This window comes from Cyrtonyx montezumae, unplaced genomic scaffold, assembly GCF_038088225.1.
Source record: "Cyrtonyx montezumae isolate F1298 unplaced genomic scaffold, pur_monq_1.0 scaffold_17, whole genome shotgun sequence".
Lineage (NCBI taxonomy): Eukaryota > Metazoa > Chordata > Aves > Galliformes > Odontophoridae > Cyrtonyx > Cyrtonyx montezumae.
Window position 1 is genome coordinate 13,537,371 of NW_027071903.1, and position 18,812 is coordinate 13,556,182.

The window sequence follows — 18,812 nt, forward strand, 5'->3', positions numbered from 1 at the left end:
TTTCACTTTCAAGAGTGTCTGACCCCATAAAAAAAAAAATAAGGTTATGCAAGCAAATGTCACCCAGTCTGCTCTTACTTTCTGCACTGTAATACAACACTTCCCCAGGATTGAACATGGGAGGTTATGCTGTAGGTTGTTCACCACATTCTGCTTTCCTTGTGCACATGCCAAGGATAGCTGATCAAGCCCAGAAGGCAAGAGTGGTTTCACAGCCCCAAGGCACTTTAGGCTTGTCCCTCTAGAAAGTAACAGCAGAGAGTTTTGCAGCAGTCCTGAGCTAACACATTTACCATTTGAAGGGTGAAGCATCTTTCTGTAATTCATAGTTGGTCTGGAGGAAGGAGTCATCACTTCTGTGCGCACAAACTGCTGCCTACAGCACACATTTGCAAAGCTCACTATATTAGGGCTAGTTTCCACATTTAGGGCACTCCTTCATGCAGTTGTAATGTTTGTGTCCTTTTTTCATAAAACTTGTTTTATCACTCATCACAAGACAGTGTGCTACAACTCCCTTAGTCTGCCTTCTTTTTCCCCAAAAGGGATCAAAATTCTTACAAGTTAAAGAGCAAGTATCAGTGTGTATATGATTTTACCAACCGTTCCACTCCATCATAGTCACCACCAATTCCTATTGATTCTGAACCTGCAATTTTCTTTATGTGGTCAAAATGATCTGAAAGAAAATAACAAAGAAAACAACACCTAAGCATATCCCAAGAAGAAATAATTCAGCTCAGACATACTAGCACCAGATGACTGTTTTTAAACGCGGATTCACAGTAAAATTATTTGACAAAATAACTCAAAAGACATCCTGATAGTACAGATTAAATTTTAATAACACAGTCGATGTATTCATGACATTTACTCGTGCTTATCTGGTTACTGTATTTTACTAAGTGCATCAGATAGCAGTCTTCAAAATAACATCTAAACCAGTGATACATAAACAAAGGAAAAGACACAATCATCTCAGCACATTAATTCCTAACACAAAGCCCACATATACCAATAGATTTTTTGTTACCCATTACATACCAATGTTCTGCACTCCTAAATAGAAAGATTTAAGGTATTTTCCAGAAAGTAACAATTACTTTGGGATTAATGGTTTATGTGGGAGCATCAGTTCCTCAAGCAATGCACCTTGTAGTTCTTACTATTGTTGAAATGAATATTAGCTTCAAAAAGACTCAGAGCTGGGTTAGTGTGGGGAGAGAAATAAGCAAACAGTACAATTTACACAGTCTGAAAAATAACCCAGATGGCAGGAAATTCTTAAAGGCCACGCACTAAAATCACAAAACATTCACTTCAAACCTGCTAGAGTAGAAACATTAACAACTTTTCTCCCACAAGCCAATACATCTGCATTGAATGTCACCATAATAATTCCGTTGTTCTTTTTCTGAAAGAAAGGAAGAGACAGGTGATGAGTATCCACGCGTCTGTCCTGCAGATCTCATGGGCATCTTGTATAGTACCTTTTCTATCTACCCACCTGTGAACATAACAGCAATACACATCAAAGATCAGATGGCAACACAAGGCTTGGCCTTTCTGCCCTTTACCTTGGATTCATCACATCCTCATGTGGCCTGAATCACCAAAGTCCAGTGACTACAACAAGCAAACTCAACTAGAATTTCAAAGAATTTGCAACCAAATCTTGTAATCACAGACAAAACACAACCCAAAGAAGATGCCTCAGAAGTGAATGTGTAACTTGCTGCTCTGGGATCTGCATAAATCCCATTCATAGATGAGGGGGTGGAAAGTAAATGGCATGATTTGCATGTATAAATTTGCCTCAGACTAGTCAAATATCAGCTCCTCCCCCTCATTTTGTTGTTTTTGGTTTAGTTGCTGGTTTTTTTTAAGCACTCACCAACTTCTGGAGGATATCATCAGGAACATTTCTGGAATGATTACAAATAGAAAATGCAGAAGAATGGCTGAAAATTACTGGTGCTTTTGAAATATGTAGTGCAGTTTTTGCTGTGGAATATGAAGTATGAGATAAATCTATCAGCATACCCAGGCGATTCATTTCCTTTACCACTTCCTAGAACAGATTTACAGACAGCAGTGTCAGTATTGTGTTTCCTTAAAGGAAACCATTTAGATGATGTATATAACCAGATAAATTCTGCAGCTGTCAGCTAGTTATAAACATGCTACAGTTTCATGGGCTTCTATTTACCTACTAAGTTAACAGCGATTTATTCACTCATAAGTAAGTAGTATGCTACCACATGCTCAAACCTTTGAAAGCTTAGTCAATCCAAGATAATATTTTTAATTGTTGTTTGCATCTCACTACTTCTACTTTTTACTGCACACATCAGATCCATGTTGAAACAGTTGTTAGAATTAAATCTTACGTGTTTGTTACCCCAAGAAACATCACAAGGAATATATCCTAACTAGCATGAACTTAAAGAAATAATGTTATTAATGATAAGTTGCTCTTCAAAATGTCAGAAGCTGTTAGTTGCATGACAGACTGCTTAGATTATCATTGGAAAAGAGATCCTTACTTGGCCAAATGCAGTCAAACCAGTAACATTAGGATAAAAGTTGTGTATTCCTTTAGATGAAGATTCAGACCTTAAAACGAGGAGTGAGAGAGGAGTCATATAATTCTGCAGACTACAGTATCAGCAACTGAAACATCATTTTATACACAATAAAGTCATATTACATAGCCAAACTGGGGGATAATGAGCTGTCTAAGAAGTATCTTGTTCATATAGTGCATGTTACGGCCTCAGGTTCAGGACTGCTGCATATTTGTGAAGCAATGACAAGCAAAGAGGAACTTGTTCAAATTTTTCTGATTAAACAGACCTTCATTAGGAAACAAAGGTGAACTGAAATGTCAGCTACCTGTCAGCCATAAATCCAGCATTTCAGTCCTCTCTGCACGCTGTTCTCTTTTGCCTTAAGTCAGTTCAAAGGAAGTTTGTCAGTCCAACAAAGAGGTGCTCATACTCTGAGAGAGGAACTGAGTACCCACCTCCACTGCTGCATATGGGACCTGTACTTCTGAGAGGATGCTTTTAGAGGCTTCTGACAGCCAAGTTCTTAGAAAGCATTTACCATCTTTAAGCCACATCATATGTATCTTCTTCTCTTATTGTTTTTGTCTGTTTTGACCCATGTAACCCTCTAATTAAAGCACAATGAAAGGCAGCTTCTACATTTTTCTGTTGCTAAGGAAGTTAAGAAGTTTCTGAATTGTTAGTGCAGGAAACACCATGCAACAGAACCTCCAGTCTCCTACTTGCTATAAGGCAAGTAACTGACCTCCCAACCCAGTCATCCTTGATTTGGTTTGAACTGAGTAGGACACGGGTAAAGTTTGAATCCACATTTTCCCCCTCTTGGAACTGCCACCACTTTGCATTATATAGTCACACAAGCACATGCACATTAGTTACCAAGGAGTATTGCAGGAATGTGTTAAAGTCATGTAACGAACACCCAGGTCATAATACATCCTCAGTGTTGCCAAACTGCTGTCAATGGAGTGACCACCTTCTATTCCAATCAAACACGCAATCTTCCTACTGTCAGAAATACCTGGAAACATCAAAGTAAGATAATTCCAAAGCAATTCCATACACTACTGAGCAAAAATAGCTATTGTGAATTGCAATAATAATAACACTGATATTTTTGTGAGACAGGAGCTTTATTTCAGGGTATGTTTATGTGGAAAATTATCTTATGACTGCAGCAGGCCAGGACTTGGCACAGTCAGTCAGGTATTGTAGTTCAGTAGAAAAATTGAAGTTACTGTTTAAGCTAAGACAACTATCTTTCCCACTTACAGATTTCTCTCTTTTGCATATATCTCCAAAAATCTATTAAAAACAAACAAACAAAAAAAAAAAAAACTGTTAGAAGAAAGAGTATCACCTTGGGAAGTTGTCACAAGTTCAAGCTCTTCATAGCTGTTACACATCCTCTTGACAACATCAATTTGCTCTAAAGTCAGACGCACAGCATCCTTGTTCTGAGCGCTGCAAAGAACATACACTGACCAAAACTGAAAGAGACATTGACAAGTAAACTAGATAATCCGTGTTCCATCTGGGAAGCTACAGTTTGCTAATAGTGAAGTTGACAAGCACAGATCAAAGTAATTTCTTACAGTCTAGAAGGGAGTTGCCACTATAGTTTCTCCCTCCAAGGAAAAAATTGTGCTCTTGTCTGTAATCATCTATTTCAGACTCAGTTCAGCTCTCCCAACTTATTCAACAATGCCATAATACGTGCAGAAATGCAGATGTAAGTTTACTATAATTCATTTGTCTGAAAGCAGTTGCTGCTGTTTTGATTAAGAGTAGCTGGATTATAAAATACAAACATTTTCTACACAAATGTGACAGGGAAGTGCCTGTGACTCTTCTGCTTCATTTTGCTTTTCCTCATACAACAGAAGGAGCCAGAACCTGAGCCAGTAATACCTCTGTTGGGAAGGGAATGAAACAAGTGTAAAAATGTGTTCTCAGACAGTCTTCACTGCCATGATAGTACGTACCTGAGCTCCCACATAACCGGCCTTAAGTTTCTCAAGGTTTGTATGGGTCTTGTTGATTTCTCTTAGGTTGACTTTACTGATTCTATTTTGGTAAAATATTCTCAGCCGTAGTACAAAGTCATTGTGGCTAGAATAGAAAACAAGTAGGGCTTGTGGTAGAAATAAGTTGTTCCTCTTCTAATCCAAACGCAATTTCTTCAGTTGTTCTTAGTTTCTCAGGCTATTAGCTGACAGTAATCCTTTTTGTAACATATACTATAAGTCTCCTTCCTCAACAAAGCATCTTTATTTCTTAAAGCTCCTTCTAATCAGGACAGCGAGGAAGTTTTATGTTTTTCCCACTTTTACTGCTGTTGTGCTTCTGTTTGTATTTTTCTCCCTACTATTTCTGAAAGAATGGAAGAACTGAAATCATCCAACATGCTCCTAGAAGCAAACACTCATTATAGATTAATCAGTGTTTCTGTTCTCAGGTTAAAACACACCACAGACATAATTTCTTCAAGTTGCAAGGATCCCTTTCAAACCACAGTACCCGCCTTCTAGCTCTGTAAAGAAGTTATAGCTACCAAAGATGCCATTAAATTACAGGAAGGAGACAAGGACATTGTGCGAAGAGAAACAATAATTCAGCATTGAAATCTAACCAGAAAATCAAAATGCATTTAGAGTAAGGCATTCTTGTATTAACTACCCTCAGAATCGGAATTCTGTCCAGCTGATAAATATCTGCAATAATAACTATTATGTGCTAGGAACACTCTGTATCCCTCCTCGTCCAAACGCATTTTAGCATCTTCTCCTCAAGATTCATTGAGAGAGTTTAGTTGAAGACGTTTTATATACCCATCGATTAAACGTGTATCTTGCATCAGATTGATAGCTCTCTCTCTCATTGATTTCTCGCAGATGAATGGCACAGTATCAAAGAGGAACATCAACAGCCATAGCAACAACTTTGTTGGATTTCGCTTCATTTTCAAGTTTGCTAAAGCAAAGAGATACCACAATTAATTGCTGACCGCAATTAATCGGGAAAATTTCCAGTCTGCAGACACAGATTTAATAGCACAAGCAGAGCCAAAACGCCCTCTTACTGGTAAGGCTGCAGTTGGTTCTGTAAGAAGAAAGAAAGAAACAACAATGAAGAGAATGGAAGGCAGAAACAGGAACAGTAAAATAGCTACATTCTCCAAAAGATTTAAAAATCCCTGGCTATTATGCATTTGCACCTAAAGCAGCTCCATGAACATTGCTGCTGCCACTAGCTGACTGCTGAAGGGAACCACCTCCTCATTCAGAGCTGACAGTGAGCATGACAGACTCTGGACTCACAACTCCCCAAAGCAGCACCCAAAATGTCACAGTGAGATAGTTTTCTCTGTTAGAAGAGCATTAACTGGTTCAGTCCCATTACTGGGGAAACCTCATATTGAAATGACATGGACACATCTTCTGAGAAATTCCAAAAACTCAGCTTCTTCCTTATAACTCTTTCGTTTTGTTGAAACACACAGCACACCAGAGCATTTGCAAGGGAAAGCTGTTGAAACCCTGCTCTTTCTCCAAAGTACACTTTGTGTCAAATTTCAAAGGGTCACTTCATTTCAGTGAGAGAAAATGAGAAAATGGGTATGATAATTTCAGGAGTAATTGATATATCATCTGTTCTTCTTTGTTTGTTTTTTTAATACAGTAGTTAAGCACTTATGTGACAATTTTTTATGTGCCAGACTGAAGATAATCTTACAAACAGGCTAGAAAAACCTATTATGAAAAGTAAGACCTGCTAGGAAGCAAAAGTAAGTTTTTTCCCCACATTCAGAGTTACTGGCAAAATAACTTATAAAGCTGTGTGAGAAGCAGTCACCTCCTTTGCTCATTCTAGTGAAATCCTGATCTATAGGCACCAGATGAATTTTTTTGAAGCAAAAAAGTTCTGCTAGAATTTTAATTATGCGCAGCCAGAGCTGAAGTGTTTTCAAAAGACAACAACAACAAGAAAGAAAAATAATGTTGACTTTCCATTTGTTGCCCACTATGAGTCAATACTGTTGGTGTTTAAAAACATTTTTCCAGCAGCACGGAAGTTATTTGTTCTTAATACTAACGGAAATTGCTTTCATGATTTATTTGTTTCCAGAGGTAAAAACAAATACCAAATATCCAAGAGATGATAAAATGATAAGGAAAAAGATAATTTGCAACCAGGGCAGTGAAAATCACATTCTTAAGATTCTTGTATTTCCAGACTATACATGGGTTGCTCCAAAAGTAACATCTCCTCATAATTTCCATGGAAAACGTAACACATACAATGAGCACAGTAACACTATTTGATTGAGCAAATACTCATATAAAAAACACTATTTTTCACCATAGTCACCACCATTAGCTATGCATTGTCACCAGTGATGAACAAGAGCCTTCATGCCACGCTTATAAATATCTGCACCAGTGGAGGTGAACCAATGTCACTGCTGCCACTGCTGAGACACACCACCTCAGTGTGCTCACGCCCACAGGCTGCTGTCCACAAATGTTCTGCAAGCATCAATAATGTCAGTGCTGCCATTTTTTCAGTTCCACACCTTTGCTTCATATGCACTTCCATGTCAGATGCCATGGAACTTCCACTTCTGTGTCACTCTCATACATTCTGTTCATTGCAGGCGACAGAAATATACGAGGACTCCTCCAAAAGTAATGCCTCCTATTTTATTAAGTTGCCCCATGACAACAGAGGCAGATGTTGGTGGTATGGCAGTAGATATTGAACTTTCCCATCAATATTCTATTTCATTATGCTGTGTGACAGATGGAAGTAGAGAGGCAGTCTGACAAATGGTGTTTTAGATGGAAGTGGGAACGAAGCATGAAGAAATGACTTCACGGCTTGGATTTAGAAATTTATAAACTTCTATTCTAAAAAATCCTTTTACTTTGATGTAAGCTGCTAACATTCCTTTCCTAAGAAACTGGCTTAGGCCCTTTCTGTTTCTTTCACAAGATTTGGGAACATGCTAAATTACGTGCTCATCTGGCAGAAAGTACTTTTGGAGAGAGGAAGTATCTAATCCTATGCAAAAAGCAGTGTATATGGAGCAGAAAGTTTAGAGTCAGTCCTGAAGTTGTCTAGGAAGGAAGATCTAGGACAGCTGAATGAATGCAATAGCATGCAGCAGGTCTGCAAATCAGCCAAGTACATTGCTCTTCCACATACTACTTTTATTCATTGCCTCATCTTTATGTTTGTACGCAGGAAAAAGTTATTGGAAAAGTTATTTTCTCGTGGTGTTTTTTCTTTTTTTGGAATACTGCCTTTATAAGAAAAACGTTTGAATTGCCATTGGTAGCCACTGTGATGAGCCTGTTCTGGACAAGATGACCTCTGTTTTTACTTTCACTCAGAGAATTTGAATACTGGTCTTGTTCAACATCTTTATGAATGAAATGAGCATAATTCCTTTCCAACTCCATCATTCTTCTGCACACAGTGTAGGCACAACAATATTGGAGCATCAAGTTTAGAAAAGCCATCAGTACAAAGCATAGAAGAAATTAAATGAGTTTCTGAAGATTTGGAAGAGGCACAGTCATTACTGACACTTTCAAAGTGCTTTACTGCTTTAATGTGGTTAGCTTTTATCATTGCTTAACATTCTCTGAGCTCTGAACAGCTTGAAGTTGCTATCAATACAACACAAATGCTGAGAAAGCATAATTTACGCTGAGTGTTTCCGTATCTAGGAGGACAGAGCTGTGGCAAGTACACTGGGTACATCTGCCATACAAGGATGTGACAAGGGAAGAGAGGACACTGCCCTTTTAAAATAGATGCATTTCAATTGAAAGCTTCACAGTAAAAGAGGAAAGCCTTTCTACACCATTCTGCCATTTACCATCTTCAGCAATATAGGCAAGCACTGCATAGTCCCTCTTCTCATTTTCAACAGTCAGAACAGACCTCAGTGCAGAAAACACAGCTAACAGCTGCTATTTAAGTGCAGCAAATCTCAATTAGGAATGACATTTCCTTTGATCTCATTTTCTGCTCTTATTTTTCATCTTAATCTTTATTAAAACACTTCCTGACAGCCTGTGTTTGTTGAATTATTGTGCTTGATCAAGTATAAAAAGTGCAATAAAACAGAGCCTCACAGTTCAAGGTAGTAATATATCCTGAAGAAGGTTCATCTTCACACAGTCCAGAGTTCAAGTAGATAATAGTAATGTATTTGCAACTGATTGCTTCTCCTTTAGAACAATTCTATAGCTGGTTTTATTATTACAGGTAAAATGATATTTTAATTCCAAAAAGATTTATTCTAACTTCAGGAACTGAAATAACTACGTGTTTGGTTTCCAACCTTTGTTTTACTGTTATTGTTTTTTCCTGTCCGCAGTTTCTAAGACTTTCTAACAAATTCAGAATACTGAATCCAGTAATCTGTAAATAAATGGGAGCTCTACAAATGCATATTCTTATCTAACGACTACAGATGAGAACTATTTTCTCAACAGTCCTAAATTACTGAAATTCTTCAGACATTAGGATCGCTATGCTTCATGGCGTAAAAACCTGCCAGCTACTTCTGTAACGCTGTATCAGAGCACATATCATCAGGCAAAACTTCCTCCAGTTTAAGAGCTCTGGCCTCAGTGTTGGGAAGGAGTTTCACTGTGGGAGTAGGCTGGCTTCCTTGCTAATGCAGTCTCTTCTTGTGCAGATGCAGCAGTGTTTCTTTCCTAGACTGCAAACCAGAACCCCCTGAGCAACACGTACTTGAGCAAACAGCTCTTCAGGGTTTGCTTCTGCAACTGTACTCCCAACTGTATGGTCTGCAGCAGGTCCCAAGGACACAGACAGCAGGCTGTGCATCTGAAAGGGACCCCCTTCTTCCCAGTCACCCTATTTGGGCCCCCTGTCACATGCTTCTATTTCTGTTTAAAAAGCTTCATTGATCCTATGCTCCTTCCCATGGCAGTGCAAACCATGTCTCCTTCTGACCTTTCCCAACAATTTTTTTTGTAGGGTTTTGTCAAGTTCTGAAATATTTCTAACATTTTTCAAATGTTTGGACCCAGCATTCAAGATTAGTGCTACAAAGCAGAAAGATACACACACGAAGGCCAAAAAAGTGAGCATTAATGAACATTAACAACTGAGTTTTACCATAATAAGTGTACTGCTCTCATAGGAGGTAATCAGCAGCACAAGGATGCTATCGGAGAAGTTGTGCTGTCGTGAAGTTTATCCCCACACTCAAATATGAACTCTTGGATAAAGGACAGCTTTTAAAGAGAATGTTTTCAAACACACCATGGATGTTTTATCTTTCTGCACTTGCCTACATTTTTTCAAGTCTAAAAGAGAACACACAGTTCTGTTTTCTTCTGATTGTGACATGCAAGAGAACAATTCTGGGGAGCAGAAGTTACTGGAAATGTAATCATTCTTGCAGTGCTTCTCAAATGGGATTACAGCCTTTGAGAAGAAGTTTTTCTTCTATAAACACATATCAGAATATATATACACTGTAAAACCCCCGAAGCTCTAGCAAAACAGTGTTTCTATAGAACTGAAAAAAGCATATGTAAAAGCATACACATAGACTTACTTTGTCACTATAATGAAAAAAGTCATTATCTTTCTAATCCAGAAAATGTTAAATTTGTTCTTAACAGTAAAGCATGTAAGATGTTAAACACAGAAAGGCGAAACATTGACCAAGCATCAGAACTCATCACAAGGGCAAATCAGCTCTCTAAGACTATTTTCAACTTCAAATTCATCAGCTCAAAACACAACTAATATCTGCAACCCCTTTCTCTAGAACTCTACCAGATCCTGGCAAAATAACAGAAAAGGGAATGCACAAAGGTTTTTTAGCGTATTATATACCCTGTGGAATAGTAGTGCAACTGCTATTTCAGAAATTCATAGAATTAATTGGTTCAAAACTCCTAATGAGAAAGTAGAAAGCCTCCTTCATTCAGTAACATTGTTCTGATGCTACATAGATCTGTAACACACTCTAAATTTTGATCCAAATGTTAACTCTTTTTCCATCAGTATTATGTTCACAGTGATTGTCAGGAATATTTTTAAGCAGAAAACGTACTTACATGTTCCTCAAGCTGTTCAACAACTAACAGTAATTATTTACACATTACCAAATCTCCATTCTATGTTTTCGTTCAAAAATGCTAATCTTGGTAGCTATGAGAATTTCCTACCTAACATTAATCTGAAGTCACTATACCTCAAGAACATACAACAGCACCTCCTGTGTTTCATGCTGATACAGCCTATGTAAAATATTCTTCATGTTCTGCCAACACTAATGAACCTTTAAGACTATTTAGGTAAAGAGGACATCCACTATACAAGTGGATCATACATCATTCAGAAACCACTTCTTGAAAACTGAAGGAGTAATGCGAGCACCAGACTAAATTAAGAACATGGTAAACAAAGCACCGTGACTTAAAAAGCAGTTAACACAAAATATAAAAGGCATACCCCTTTTTTCCACGCTGACTGAGCAGAGCTGAGAAGCAGAATTTGACATGAGATTTATAGCTTTCTTGTTGTTTACCTAAAGGCTCCTTGGAGCAGGTTACCTTCTTAGGAAAGCGCAGCAGAGTTGAAATCCACGTCCCTCTGTGTTGGATGCAATTGTTAAAGCCTGGCACCAGATCCTCCTGGCGTCAGGACAGCAAGCAAATAATGCCCTCTATTTCTTTAGCTCACACATCCCAGGCTTCACACGCAACAGGCGCTTGGGGATTGCCCCTTGCACTGGAACGAAGTCTGAGTTTGCTGAGCTACCGCCCACTCACACAAGCCTTGTGCTTTGCAGCGTTTGATCCGCCGTTTCCTCCCTCTTGTGGCAGACTTCTTGTGCACTCCATCATGTGTCCATTGAAAAACGATGCATGTAACTCCACTCTGTTGGTATTGTTCTAGAAACAGGTGCCTTCCCTCGCAGACTAACTTAGGTTGGAAGGGATTTCTGAAGGGACATCATCTAGTCCAGCCTCCTGACCCCAGCTCAGCTAATTTCAGTGTTAGATCATGTTGCTCAGACACTTGTCCTGCCTGATGCCTTCAGGGGAGAAGACCATGAAGCCTTCCCAAGCCCTTGTTCTAGTGTTCACGTGCAATCTGTGATGGTTGCATCTCTTCCTCTTGCCTACTTGCTTTGAGAAGAGTCTCAGAACTGAATTTGCTGGAAAAACAGGAACAGGTATGCACTTTACTGATGATCTAAGTTTATCACATTTACTGTATCTAGACCTTGATACTATGCCTATCAGGTTTTAATCAGGACTCACAGTACAATTGTACAAGAGTTTAAATACTCATAAGTTACAGATGACCTTTTCAAGTATATTTCTCTTTGAACAGATGGGAACTTTCTATTTCCTTTCTTTGAGCTGAAATTTTGGAAACAGACAAAGAAGTATGTGCAAAAACATGATCCTAGAGTTTCACAAGAAATAATAGTCTGCTAATAATCATTTTTGTTCTACTTAATGCTTTCTTCAGAAAAATCATAACGTCATCATTTCTCTGGTTATGATTGCACTGTAAAGAAATAACTGAGTCTGAGAACATTCACCAGGCTGTTGCACAAGGCACATCTTGACTGGAACATATGCACTTCATCACTCCACTCATTCAGTGTTTGGAAAATTTAAACAGAAACAAAAACCTCTGCATTACTTAGAATGTTAATTTGATGGACTTCGCTTGAAAACTTTTACCATCAACTCAAGTGGACTAAAGCACACAAAATGAAACAAATGTTTTCTTTATGAAATAACCACTGCCTTATCTGAAGTCTGATCTAGGATAGGTCCATATGTATACGTCTGCCAGGAAACCCTCTCCCAAATGTCATTTTTCCATTTGTACTCTGGTTCTAGCTCATGTTTCTTTATTAATTCTCATCCCCTTCTTACAGATTAGTTAGTATCACATAACTATCATAGCCCACAATTTTTTCCCCTATTTTCTCAATTTCCTCTCCTAACAAAGCCAAGTTTAATCTCTGAACTGATTTCTACCTAAAACTATTTCCACATGCCTCCAGGAAAATCATAATTAACAACAACCCCTTGTTCAAGAACAGCTTTTCCTGAGCCACTAAGATCCTGCTCTAACTTTTGTTGGTTCAACTCTTTGCAGATCCAAAGCTGCTACAAACCAACTTCTTTGACTCACAGTCATATTTGTTCTATCACTTTCTTTCAGTGGCACTGTATGAGCCTTAATGGCAGTTTGTTTTTAATAATTCTCATAGTGTGGCATTTGGGATATATGTCTTTCCTGCAGAGTCCATCTGGCAGGCCTGTTCTCTAAATAAATAGCCAGAGAGCTATCTTCATTGTCCAGAATGTAGTTACACAGCTGTTCCTGATAATAGCTATCCCTATGTTTATATCATGTTTTATCCATCTCAGTACATTTGGAGCAAGCTGAGAAGCTATAAAGTAACTGCTGCACTTACACTGATACCAGCTGCTGTCAAGACACAAAAGACTACATAATGTGTTGGAGCTATTTTTCACAATAGGAAGGCTTGTTCCAAACTGAGCAGTCTCACTAGTTTCAATGCTGAAGTGTTCAAAGTGCTAGCGTTTTTACCACCCACAGAGATTAAGCTACAGATTACTACTGCTCAGAAAGTAGGGGTTTGGTTTTTTGCTTGTTTGTTTGTTTGTGAATGGAGATGTATATGGCAGCAGCCAATTTAAAGTGAACTTGAGTTTCTCTAGAATCCTTGTACTCTACAAGCTCACAGCAACATCTTTCCTGCGTGCTAGCAATCTAACATATGGCACGGAATCTGTGTGTGAATCAGCTTTTCAACTTCACCATTGCATAATGGATGAAGGATGAGTCACACTAACAATAGTACAAATGCTGCTTACCAAGTATTTGAACTTGGTGTCATCCAAGTAAAGGTTGCAATCTCCTAGAATGTCACTTTAACAGCTCTTGAGCACGGACATTAATATTTTAAATAGAAACTGCTAAAACCTGTTAGGAAGAGGAATCCCTACGTATCAAGATTTCTGTTAGCATAGAAGTAGCAATATTGGCAGTTTTAACTATTGCAAATAAAATTCCAGCTGTTTCTTCAACTGATCCCAGTATTACTTTCAGGTCCTAAAATGGAATGAGTTCGTACTCAGAGTAGGGGAAGTTCACTAGCTATTTTAATCTATTAAATCAGTATAGTTGCAATATATTTCTCAGTTAAACCTCACAAGAAATATTCATTTAAGCTTGAGAATCAAACAGGCTATGAGCCACATCAGTAAAGTTGTTTTTACTTTTTCCCCGTGGTCTTAGTTTTGTGGATGGCTGAAGCTGCTACAGTTTTATGACCCCAGTTCAACCATGCCATCCTGTTATGTGCTCATGGAACCACAGTGTTTGACACTTCTTGCCAGGTGCAAACGAAACAGGAAGAACAAACATGAACGTTTTTCACTACAAAGGCTGGTTTTATTTTCTCATGTTTGAAACAGAGAAAAGGCTTCATAAAGAACACAAAGTTTTGTTGTTAGAGGAGAGGAAGCTATAGCCAAATGTTTCCTATAGCTGAATATTTCCTATAGCTCTGTTCCTAAACAGAGCAATGAGACCAGACACCTTACAGGATGGACAAAAATGTGCACTTCTTTGACACTCATCAGTGACTTTCAGCAATAATATTTTGTACAGAAAACAAAACTGTTGGAGGTTCTCTTAGGTAAATACTGTAATTCAACATAATTAGTTTTTATAGCATATTGGAAAAAAAGATGAAGCACGCAGCTGCAGGAAAAACAAACTTATCTACTCATCTAAATTTTCATTTTAAAATACTACTAATATTTATGTGTCAGTATCTAAATACTAAAGCAAGCCACATGCAGGCCCTGGTGTCCTGCTGTGTTGTTCCTTTAGCCGTACATTTGCGCTTCATACATTTTTGCTTAATGCATTTTGAAGAAAAGTAAATGTTCTTGCCACAAGGTGGCAGGCGCTTCCCGATGAGAACCTAATATAATCGAGCTGAGGACAGACAGGTGACGTCAAGATTAAATGCCATTTCTATGAAGGTCAGAAAAGGTTTGTGGTCGACATCTACTCTTTTTGGAAAACCATAACCAATGAGACTTCCTGAAACACTTTCTAAAAAATAGTACCTTGGGAAATCATTTTCTATTCCGAATTGATTTCTATACCTGCACTCTTTCCGGTTCAAAAGCAGAATTCAGAAAGCTCTATTTCTTCTACCTCTCACTCCAAATTTTTTTATTAGAAGCAAAGCCATTCACATCTATTTAAAGTAACAGCCACCCCTTGTGACCTTTAGGTACCCATAGCTGCACAGGGCAGCAAGCTCCACTGCCATTTCAGCACAGAATTATGAGCAAAGCCAATCCTTGTGGCATCAGTAGGAAAACCCAAACTAGGATGAGCTTACTTATCTTCATTTCTGCCACCTAATGAAAAGTGTTCATTAATTTGAGTTTCAGAGATTTTGCTTTGAGTTTTTTGGGGGACTGCTAGAAGTCATCACTGCTGTCTCTAGTCTGCAGAATATGCCCAGGTCAGCCTTAAAAGAAGCCTGAATCTTCCTTACTCCTTTCCTTTCTTCTTTGACTGAAAGCAGCTCTACTGTACTGACATTTTTTCTTACATATAACTGCTTTTAAGCTCACATTGTTCACTACTTATTCTGCTAAGTAGTAGTTATTATAAATTTTGCTACCAAGACATAGCAAAATACACTGTAACTAATATATTTCTGCATAAACATCACTGAAATTGTACATAGTATTAATTTTAGATTATGTTATTTTGTTAACAAGAAAAATTATATTTAGTTCCTGGCAAACTCAATTTTAAGTTAGAGCTGAACTTGCCCTTCTCATCTTTTTTGTGTATGTAACAGTTAGCCAAGTATTTTCATGGAAAAAAAATTTCTTTTGGGAAACAAGGAGTTCTACCAGGAAACTATTATGAGAAAAAATCTCAGACATCTTTAACTGCAATTTTCTCAGCACAACCCAGGATGATGGAAGAATTTAGGTTATACTGATTTTTTTTTTAATTTGTTTGTTCTAATTTTCTTTCTTCTGTTTAACACAACACTCTGTGTATGTTTCATTAACTGTCTTTGAGAGAATTCATTCCTAGGAGAAAGCCAAGCCACTTATTCTATAAGATGCTGGTGAGTATGACAGTTTGTCGAGAAAGTTGCAGTTGTTGTGGGTTTTTTCTTCCATTTAAACAGAATAAATCGAGACAGCTAAGGTTTCTAAGCATCTTTCCAGTCAATCCTGGAATTTTCATTCCTGACAAAACAATACCTGTAATCTGATGTGAAGAATAAATGTGCTCTTAAGCATTTATTGCTGTATGTAAAAAAGAAAGCATATACACAATACATGTATCTGTATTCAAAGTATTGTTAAGAGACTTCAAAGCACAATTGTATTAGGGCCTCTTTGTTAGATAAGAAAATTTGCCTGCTTAAGATCCATTATTTCTGAGACACTTCATCGTCTTTACAACATATTGTGATGTTTAAGAACAGGTTTGTTTAATTGAGGACAGTGTCGGTAGTATTAATAAGGCTGTAGATTAGGAAATTTCTTCGGTTCTACTGGAAATAGAGCTTCCTTGCAGTGATGAGATAAAATTGCCATGGGAACCTATTTGCTAAGATGACATTAACACACAGCATGGACACTTACATTTCTCTTTTTGTAATAAGCAACGTTTAGTGGTGCAGTCATCAGTGACTGAGCAAAAGTGTTATTTGCACAGCAAGAGACAAGGACTAACTCAGGACAGTTACTGAAGAAGTTTTTTCATGCTCCAGGGCTGGCTAGTTGACAGTGTACCTTGTTACAGAAAGAGGAATGTTAGAAGATGGATCAAGCAAGTGATCCTAACTAACCATCTAACTATCTAAGACAATTAAATACACACATGAAAAATGGGTTCATGAACTGACCTTAGCCTAAGTTATCACCATGAGAAGCTAGCTGAGGATGGTCATAGAATAATCAACTCTTTAAATCATAAACCACACTGGAATTGTAGTTCTTGCTTTTCTTCACCTAAACACCGATAAATTTGATATTTAACAGGGGAAGCATCATTTGTCCATGGTGAATTTCTTCTAGCTTTCACAACACAAGAACAGTTCCTCACACTCTACACTGGGGTCTGAATGCTCTTTGCACAGAATCATACATGCATTTACAAATAATCACATAAGAGTGATTAGTCAAGATGTTTTTTCTTCTTTGCAAGGATAGAATGTGAGACATCACCCATATCACTCTGACCATGTCCAGATCATGAAAGACCTGTGTACAAAACCACAGGAACATACATGGAGACATGTCTTGAATCTGATGACACAAGCCAGGACACATTTCTTATTCTCTACTGAAAATGTACCAAAAAGTACCAATAAGCATCTTGTTTCAAGGTTTATTATAACTTTGGTATTTCTGATCTAGTTCAACATACATCTGCCTACAGCATATGCCCAATGATTTTCCATAATTTTGTTCCAATATGATTTCTTTTAAAGCCAAGTTCATTATCAGTTGCTCGGTTATAAACAAATAACAAGCTTAGTTAAAAAAAATCAAAGATTAAACTGCAGAAGAAAGGCAGTAAGCAATAATGGACATGCTGTTTCTGACCATTGAAATGAAGTAGTCCTACATTTATTGTAAGCTCTAAGCGATGCAAAATAACTTGTAGAGTATTTATAATCAGCAGTATCTTCAACATATCTATCTGTCCAGCAAGGAAGACATTAAAAAGTCATGTGAAGGATTTACCAGCACACAAAAAGCACCTACACTGCTGTGTGTTTAGTCAGACTTGCCTTCTCATTCCCATCATTGAGCCAGCATAGGGGACACTGAAGTCATCAGTATTTGCCTCAGATAACTGTTTCAAAAGAGGTTACTGAATTGCTTAGAGCAAAGTTAAAGGCATCATATGCTTCAATTTACAGAGAGCCAATTATTTCTATAGTACTGCTTATACTCATCTGTGTAACTGTGATGCCCCCTAAAAAGAGAAAAGTCACTGTCTGATTTATGGATTGTTGCAGTTTTCAAGTTTCCATTGCCTTAAGAGTAGAGCTCATGGTACTTTGTTTGCTAAGAATCTAGTTGAAGCTGAATTTTTATACTGGAGCACTGATTTCATTTCTCAGCCTGGAGAAGGCTCCAGGGAGATCTGCTGTGGCCTCACACTATTTAAAGAGAGCTTATAATCAGGAAGGAGACCAACTTTTTCACAAGCAGAAAGTGATAGAACAAGTGGGAATGATTTTAAACTAAAAGAAGGGAGATTTAGATTAGACATTACGAGGAAATTTTTTACACACAGGGGGGTGAGGCACTGGCACTGCTGTTCAGAGAGGTTGTGGACATCCCATCCATGAAGGCATACAAGGCCAGGTTGGATGGGGACCTGGGCAAACTGATTTAGTGCCTGGTTCAGCTGGCAATCCTGCCTAAGGTAGAAGGCTGGACCTAAATCTTTTTTAAGTTCCCTTGCAACCCAAGCCATTCTGTGAAAAATACAGATTTAAACACCAAACATTCAAGTCATAGAAGACATGGAGTAAAAGAAAAAGATTCTGGGATTATTTTTGTTGGGTTTTTTTTTTTTGCTTTGTTTTGTTTTAAAGAAGTGTGTGCATATATGTCCAAAGTGCAGTAGTTTGGCTTTAAAGAAAGAAAAAACAGCAGATAAGGTATTTTAACGTAGCGTATGCAGTGTGCAAGAGTTATTGAGACCCTTCAATTTCTTATCTTCATGTATATATAATTTTCCTTCTTTAGTATACTGTAGGTTTTAGCATTTAGAAAGTCTTTTTCTAAGCCTACAATATGAAAGAGCACCTCGAGAGATAAAAGAGCTTGGTGAAGAGATTATTATCAGTTGTTTTAGTAACTATATGGCAGACTGCTGAGGGGAAGATTGGACAAAACGTTTCTGCTCCCTTGATCTGCATCAGGTTGAGTGTGATCTGTTTATTACCAACATCATTTTCTACCTTGGAAACTGGCTTTACAAGTCATTATAAAACAGCTCTTCAAGGATGAGGAAAGGCAAAGCTCTGAACAGTTTTGAAGCTTGCTTCAGACAGTTTTAAAGACAACTGTTTGAATGTGACAAAGTACATCAACAGATTAGATGGCTGAATTA

At 37.8% G+C, this 18,812-nt stretch overlaps 1 protein-coding gene across 3 annotated transcripts in view; it reads right to left on the reverse strand.

Moving 5' to 3' along the window:
• The window catches only part of LOC136046656 (dipeptidase 2-like), a 472,322-nt gene extending 461,062 nt beyond the window's left edge, over positions 1-11,260 (reverse strand). Inside the window, exons 1-9 of one of the 3 annotated variants that reach the window (XM_065733316.1) lie at positions 11,183-11,260; positions 5,653-5,672; positions 4,556-4,682; positions 3,931-4,060; positions 3,450-3,591; positions 2,547-2,616; positions 1,895-2,071; positions 1,327-1,414; positions 604-679 (exon numbers count right to left, since the gene is read on the reverse strand). In XM_065733316.1, coding sequence (XP_065589388.1) covers positions 604-679; positions 1,327-1,414; positions 1,895-2,071; positions 2,547-2,616; positions 3,450-3,591; positions 3,931-3,976 — 599 coding nt within the window. In that variant the 5' untranslated portion in view covers positions 3,977-4,060; positions 4,556-4,682; positions 5,653-5,672; positions 11,183-11,260. Of the gene's footprint in view, positions 1-603; positions 680-1,326; positions 1,415-1,894; positions 2,072-2,546; positions 2,617-3,449; positions 3,592-3,930; positions 4,061-4,555; positions 4,683-5,401; positions 5,544-5,652; positions 5,673-11,182 lie in introns of those variants that run through there. The other 2 variants (XM_065733315.1, XM_065733314.1) reach the window with 2 other exon arrangements.
• Between the last annotated feature and the right edge of the window lie 7,552 nt (positions 11,261-18,812).